The 8,094-nt window shown below is 36.0% G+C and overlaps 1 protein-coding gene across 1 annotated transcript; it reads left to right on the top strand.

Moving 5' to 3' along the window:
• The first annotated feature begins 263 nt into the window (after window positions 1–263).
• LOC138312934 (uncharacterized) lies at window positions 264–1,262 on the top strand. Its single transcript, XM_069253643.1, has 3 exons — window positions 264–492; window positions 734–847; window positions 1,069–1,262. The coding sequence occupies exons 1-3, from the start codon at window positions 331–333 to the stop codon at window positions 1,258–1,260; spliced, it is 468 nt and encodes a 155-aa protein (XP_069109744.1). The 5' UTR covers window positions 264–330; the 3' UTR covers window positions 1,261–1,262.
• The last annotated feature ends 6,832 nt before the right edge of the window (window positions 1,263–8,094 follow it).

The raw sequence follows: 8,094 nt of genomic DNA, 5'->3' as shown, positions 1-8,094 counted from the left end.
TGTTGACGGACGGACGACGGACGCCGCGCCATGACTAAGCTCACCGGCACCGGCCCTTCGGGCCAGGTGAGCTAATAACTCCATTTTTCTTTATGTCTGTCCTCTTTCCATAAATCTTTTAAAAGTACTCATTTTTTCCATTTATAGTTTTAAATATGCTGTTTGTCTCTTTGATTAAGCAATAAATTCAATAAAGTGCCAAATTACAGAGTAAAATCAAAATTTGATAATTTTGCTGAAAATCTTTACCTAATCAGATATATTATTCATTTTTAATTCTATCAGGGCAGTGCAAAACGTGCGGCACGGCTGCACGAGATACAAAAACTGATGGATGACCCAGTTTTGAACTATAAGGAGGTGCATGCTGTAAGGTGGCTTTCTTTTTTCTCTGCACTTACAACAGTTTGGAGGACACTTGATAGTCTATTGTCCTACCTTGCTGAAAGAAACCATTCCGAAGATCCAAAAGCTGCAGGACTTAAGAAGAAGGTAATCAATAAAAGAAATAATTCAAAATGTGAATTGAATAAAATCACTTCAACTAAATCAAATTGCACCAATGGTATATAAGCAGCTTGTACAATTGTCACTTTCTGATTTAGATTTAACACAAATAGCAGTAAAAAGAAATATTAGGTATGCTCTAATGTGGCTTTCTTTTTTCTGCTTTACTACAGTTCTACGCATCTGAAAATTTGAATACAACTTAGTTGTTTGCTTTTTGCTACAGATTGGTACAGACAGCTTCATCTCATTGACCTATATGTTGATGGATGCCATGGCACCTGTGACGATCCTGTCCCAGTTTTTCCAGACTGAAAACATTGATATCGCACTTGTTCAGGTAACTACCTTCATAAGTTAACATTGTCATTGCTGTTAAGTATATATGAAATATTGATTACCTTGTAAAAGGAGGATGAAATGAATGTTCGGATGTTGATAACATTTTTGGTCGAAGTTTAGGCTATGATCTAACTGCATGTGAATTGTGATAATGTATTTAACCAAGTTTTGGGGAACCAATAAAATAAATAATTCTATTTATTTAATCATAAATCCAAGGTAAAGCTGGATAACTGTCTGGATAAGCTGGAGCAACTCAAGTCAATGAAAACTCCCTATCTGTTAAAATTGACTGAAGACCTGACTGGATCTACATTCAAAGACCATCATATTACCTGCAGTCCATTCAACCTGGAAAACATCACCAAAGAATTTGCGGATGCTCTGATTCAGAACATCAAGTCTAGGTAATATTATACTTGCATACAAAGCAACATAAATATAAGACTTTTAACATTATACCTAGTTTATAGAAAATTCACCTTCAGTAATTCACTTTAAGGTTTACTAACACACTGTGACACATGTATGAAAGTTTGGTCTTTCCTCTAGTGCAAACTGAAAAGGCCAGTGCATTCTATTGAAATCATGTTTGATGAGCTTCATAGTACTGTATACCTTGAACCGCATATTCTTGACTAACATCTCTTGCTGTATTTCAGTTTTCCTGATAAAGAATTACTACAGTGCTTTGGAGTCCTGTCTATGAGGCGTTTGACTTTTCTTTCTTCACAAGATCTTGATTATTGTAACAACAATGAAATCGACAAGCTCTGTGAATTTTATGGAGAAGAACAGAATGTGCAATGGAAGGAGAATGGAGACCTTGAAAAAGAGGTATGCGACATCCCCTCCTCTACTTGATCCCAACCAAGTAAAAGTGGAATGGCATCTTGCTAAGCAGGTTGTTAAAGCTGAATGTTATCCTAGGGATGAAATGTGGAAACTTTGGCATCTTCTGTACACTCATCACAAAGATGACTTTCCAAACCTCTTCATCTTGGCTAGATTGGCTCTGACAACAAGTGTCCATACAGCAGGATGTGAGAGAGGTTTCTCGGTTCAAAACCGAATTCTGACAACATGCCAAAACAAACCTGGCTGTTGAAACCCAAAGGAAAATCATGTCTGTCAAACTTTCCAGTGTCACGGACAGTTTCGACTATGACCTGGCACTTACCAAATGGAATCTAAAACATTGGAGAATGTATGAACTGAAGAAATAACTTTCTTTCTTCACATATAGTCCCATTTGCCAATGACAATTTCCATGACCTAGACAATGGCCCTTCTGACATGGAATCTGAATCCTAGCTATATAAAAAATCAGTCTAGTCATGAGACAATAGTCATATATACAGTAAACAATCTAGTCATATTTTTATTTGTTAAATGATGTAATTAGTTACTAATGTATTATTTGTTTTTTACTGTTTGCTTGTCCAATTTGCCAGTGACCATTTCCATGATCTAGGCAGTGGCTTTTGTGACATGAAAACTAAATTCTAGCTATATAAAATCAGTCTAGTCATGAGACAATATACAAACAGGCATACAGTACAGAATCTAGTCATAAATTTTGTTTGTTGAATGATGTAATTAAATGCAAATTTAGTTAATCTTTATTTTTTAAAGTTTACTTGATAAATTTTGTTATTAATCAATTTAAAATTATTTTACTTGAGTTGCTTTTGTTTTGTAATTTTTGTAAAAAAAACTAACAAAAAATATCCTTTCTTTACAAACTGCCTCCAAAATTATATCAAAGACTCCTTAAGTTTTCATTAAAATAAACCTCTCCAAAATGCATGAAATGCCAGGATTTTGCTTCTAGATTTTCAAAATTTTCTGGGGGGCAGACCACCTAGAATGGGGCCAGACCCCCCTAGAATGCTCCCCTCGCTTCGCTCGGTCGAACTACCTCGCTCCGCTCTCGGTCGGCCAGGACGCTACGCGTCCCAGTAACTTAGGACTCAGCATTACAATTTTTGATGAGTCCTTTGACTCAAACACTTAAACAATAAATCAAAATAAATCACTTATGAAATGCGTCAAACTTGTTTTGAATTATTAGCCTGAGATAGCATTTTAATATAATATCCATATTGGTCTGGCCGACCCCCTGGGGGCAGAACCAAAAGGGGTATATAGGTTTAAACTTCAAAACCTTCTTCTGGAAATGGTAGGAACCAATTCTCCTTTATAGATGGAAAGGTCTTAGGAGTTTTATGAAAATTGTGAATTATATAACCATGGGGTCTCACGTTTCGTCCTGGGAGGGGGTTAAGTTTAATTTAGTTTATATATCAAAAACACATTTATGGACATTATTGGGCTCATTTTTTTCATAGGAAATGAGTCTAACTTGACAAGAATTATTAGCCAGATATATAGTATTTTTAACATCCATAATCGGTCATTGCTGACCCCCTGGGACCAGATCAAGGAGGGTTACAAATTTGAGATCAACTGTTTAAGTTTGGCGGCATCGTATAATCTTTTAATCTTTTAACAGTCCGTTAAAAATTTTCTAAGGGACAAATGTTATTTGAATGCCAAAGGCATGTGGAAGAATTATGACAGTGTGCGATTGACTTGACCAAGACGCGTCACTATTTAATCAACAGGTAGGGATTAGATTATAAAACTATAGGATACCTATTTTATGGTTTGAGCTTTATGTTATGTGTCCTGACAGCATCTATTTGCTGTATCGGTGTGTAATGGGATATGGTTTTGATATGATTTAAGGATTAACTTGAATAGATTTTTTATGTTATGGAGATATAACACAAAAATCTGAGTGTACTCTAAATAAACCGCGAAGCGGTTTATGATGAGAGTACACTAAGATTTTTGTGTTATATCTCCATAACATAAAAAATCTATTCAAATTAATCCTTATAATTCAAGTTACTAAAGATGAATCTCTTCAACATTTAAAATTCATTTTGGGACTCTTTTGTGTCTGTGAAATTATTACGCCGTCATCTCAGCCAATCAGAAGCGACGTTACAAACGGCGACGCCATTTTTTCCTTTATGGGCTGATAAAGTAAATTTTTAAGCCAATGGAAATTGCTCGTAACAAGCAACATTGAATTATTATTGAATAGTTAACAGTAGTATATACAGTACATCATGTGTGTGGAGTCTCAAACGGAGTTTTGTTGACATTTTTTTATAGTTCCATGGTTTTTGCTTACATTTTTAATGGGGCCACATACACCGGGGCTAATCGTACAAACCGGGCTAGACTATTTACGCTCGTTTAAACACTTCTGTTACATATAAAATGTCGTCTAGAAGTACGTACATGATAAATATTTGCTCGGTGTTCAAACTCACGGTCAAGAATCCAAATCATAGTTACCCATGGAACATTAGTTATTCACCAATTTGTATAGAACCAAAATTGATGTTTTATTGTATTATACTTTGTCCTGTATTTCTTGCACAGTATAGCGGATATGTCATATCATGATTGAAAACGTGTGTTTTTTGTCATATATTCAAAGAAATATATACCTAAACGAGAGACAGAGCTAAAACTGGACTCCGTTCATTAAATCATTACAAAGGGCAAACGTTCCACTATACAAGAAGACACAACATGAATATACCGCAGTCTCTCCCAAAACATGCACCTCGCACAACATACACGCAACACACCACATACATGGGAGGCCGTCCTTACATGACCATAGCTGTTAATAGGAGGTTAATTAATCAAACAAACAATCAAATTGGTATATTCGTGTTGTCTTGTTGTATAGTTGAAATTTTTATAGTACTATATCACTAATGCATGCCACCGAAGACACCAAGCCATATCCCACCCGGTCACATTATACTGACAACAGGCGAACCAGTCGTCCCACTATACTATTATGCTGAGCGCTGAAGCAGGAGTAGAAACTACAACTTTTATAGACTTTGGTGTGTCTTGGCCAGGGGACAGAACCCATAGCCTTCCTCACAGGGGCGAACGCTCAACTCCAGGCAAAACGTGAGGCGGTGCAAAGAGAGGACATTGAGCAAGAGTCTTTGTTGATAGTCTCCTTAACACGAGTCTTTTTGAAAATTTTCCTATACTTATGCCTAGTGGGCTCACACGATATTCACTAAATAGTAATGTATCGAATGAACCATGCATAAACCCCTTCAGACATTCATCTTTAATGATTCGCGCTACACTATCAGGTTGGGATCTTGCCGAAAGATTGTTTATATTCTATAGTGTCATGTTGAAGTATGTCAAAATGTGTCAAATCCATGCCGTAAACCACTAGAGATATGAAATGATAGTTCCTATCACAATGGGTGGTAAGTTAATGTTCTTATTGGCTAATATTAATCATCGGGGTAGTTGCTTTCCAATAATACGATGAGGACAAACATTCAGCTGAATCGGTCAGTCATAGAATTTAGTGTTGTAGAAATTTCGATAATGTCTTGGTACGCATCTAACTCCTGCTGTCTTTCTGAGGTATGTGCTGCATCATGTCGTTTCTGGGCCTATGAATAGACTGCTGACTATAATCAGTCTGGGGTCGGGTTTACCCACTACGTTTAAATTCTATAGTATCCTTCGTGCACCGACTGTGTGATGTTTGTGGGCAGGTCGTGTAGTTTTGTAAGCAAAGGTCCAATTTCCTGGATTGTCCATAGCCCCGATGTGCTTTCTTTGTCTATATTGATGAGATGGCGAGTGTGTGAACACTCTGTCTATGAACAGAGTCAATGTTTACGTTTCACACGTTCTGGTAAAATTCACGTGGTCTTACTTTTTGACTATCCGATTTGAATTTGATCTTCTTGTAGCGCAAGAGTATTGACGGAAACGTGTTGATCTTGGCATGTTGGTGTCTTAAGTTGAATATTAGGCTAAATATAACTAATCTCGCGTGGCCATTGTTTATGAATCGCGTAACAAAGCGTTTAATTGTACCGAGAACGGGGTTTCTCAAGAATTATAAAGTAATTTATGAAGGTTAGGTAAAAAAACAGAACCATTTAAACTTTTAAAGTTAAGTCCAATCTCAATGTAGAATACAGGATCTTTAAGGACATTTGAAATCGTATGTTCAATATGTTCAAAGTAACAAATTCAAATTTATATAAACAGACAAAAGTTTGTTTATGATCTCTTCAGAAAATCAGTTGAAATATCTGTAGTTAAAAATTTTTACAGTCTGACAATCTCAATTTTTAAAATATCTATATTTACACGATAATTCTTCTTTGTAGGGCGATAAATGACATTAGGTCGGTACGGGTATGTTAATGATATAAATGGCCTAAATGGCAACTTTTGTCTATATATAAAAGATCATCCGATTAATCATCAATACGATAAACCTAAAACAGATTGGGATCACTAATAATTCAAACCTTGATGCCAAACAGTCATTTGCTTGTATCTTATTGTAAGTTCTATTAAGCTAGATATCTGAACAGTGTATATCATTGAGACAGATGGCAATATGTAGTTAGACCTAGAGAACATTACTTTGATTTGTATGATGATTCAAATAATGTCCATTATCTTAATGGTCATGTTAGGTGGGCTTTGTATGTGGGTTGCATGTAATGTTTGCGAGGTGCAGTGTGTACAATGAAACATGTGGTCTGTGCACAAATCATTTTGTTGATCAGGAAGGGGGATTCTATCCAGTGGAAACTTTTGCTCCTTTGTAAGTGCTATATTTTCCTAATGGCCTCCCTTGGCACAATGGCACTTTTGGTTGTCTTATGAGTTCTGAATGTTTATGCATAGTATGGATAGTTGACCAAAGTCATGGTACAATTCTTTCCAGTATTCTGGAAGACATTGACTAAAAATGTAGTTTTAAAATGTTTAAATTTTCTAGCACAACTGCTTACCTGGCGCGATTTGGATACAGGGAGTGGGAGAAATGTCCGATTGGTTCCACCCGTTGTTCAGTTTATTGTGAAATTAGAAATCCAAGTGGGGTTGTTGCTTGGTGTCTTCATTTTGTTGCATGCTTCAGTGATATGTAGCACGTATAAAAAGGCAAAAGTTCTTGAAAATATGAAGTATTTTTGTACACAGAACATACCGCAGTATCCCAGTAACACTCACATCGGGGGTCACAAAATACATGCAGCACACCTCCATGATGCATTTATAAGGCCGTCCTTTTTTGTGACTTTTTCTCTGTTATATAGGAACGTTAATTGCTCAAAATTTTGAAACAAATGTATAGTGCTATATCCAATGACTGTTATGCCATAAAGACACTTCCATCCCAACTTCATACCCGGTCACATTATATCTGACAACGGCCTTTTGCGAACCAGTCAGTTTTACTCCCTGTAGCAACTTTTCTGAGCCTAGAAACATTGCAGAAATACCACTTTTATAGACTTTGAAACGTTGTCCCGGCCTGGTGGGTGACTAGAACCCAATGCTTTCCCATCTTTGAAAATCAAACAAGGCCAAAAGGGAGGTAGGTGCCACGGAGGTGTAAGTCAATATGCGTTTCGCTGATTGTCCGATTTAAGTATGTTATATCTCATTCCTGTAATATTTACCATTCCTAATGTATGGCATGCCTACGCGCAACTCTGTGAACACCTCAGTCTTCCGCCCAAAATACACACGTTGCTATGTTTATAACTTGGAATGTCTTGAAGTCATTTAACATCGATATCATCCTCAAGATGATCATGGTACATATTTATAGGAGGGATGAAGAAAGATAAAGTCAAATTTGGGGAAAACTAAGATTAAATTTTCGAATTCTATGTCCAATTTTACGATTCTTGCAATAGGGGTCAGATTTGGTATACAATTCTATACGCCCTTTCTGAAGGGGCAGAGAAAATGATACACACAGGGTCTTTATTAAACAAAAATTATATAGCTGAAAAAAATAAAAATTAAAAATATTAATTCATTGTCTCCTGTTTTTGATAGTGATAAAATACCATTTGTCAGCGGTGGAGCAAATCTTTAAGCCACAGTCATGTAATGTATCCATTTGGATTTGCTTCATTCTGTTTAGTCACAATATTCTTTCAGATGGAATGCACAATTTGTAGAGTGATCAAGCTTGTTTAGTTAAAAAACAGTTTCAAAAAATACAGACAGAAATTTCTTAAATTAAGCCTGAATCTTACGAAAGTAGGTTTTTAGCACTTTCTTTTGAAAAGTGACATCTGCAACTTAAATTTTAATTTCAATGGTGTAAATTTCTATATCATAGTTTCTTATTGTTTA

Source organism: Argopecten irradians, unplaced genomic scaffold, assembly GCF_041381155.1.
Source record: "Argopecten irradians isolate NY unplaced genomic scaffold, Ai_NY scaffold_0531, whole genome shotgun sequence".
Lineage (NCBI taxonomy): Eukaryota > Metazoa > Mollusca > Bivalvia > Pectinida > Pectinidae > Argopecten > Argopecten irradians.
Note: the sequence above shows the minus strand (reverse complement) of the source record. Positions and strands in the feature narration are given on the sequence as shown.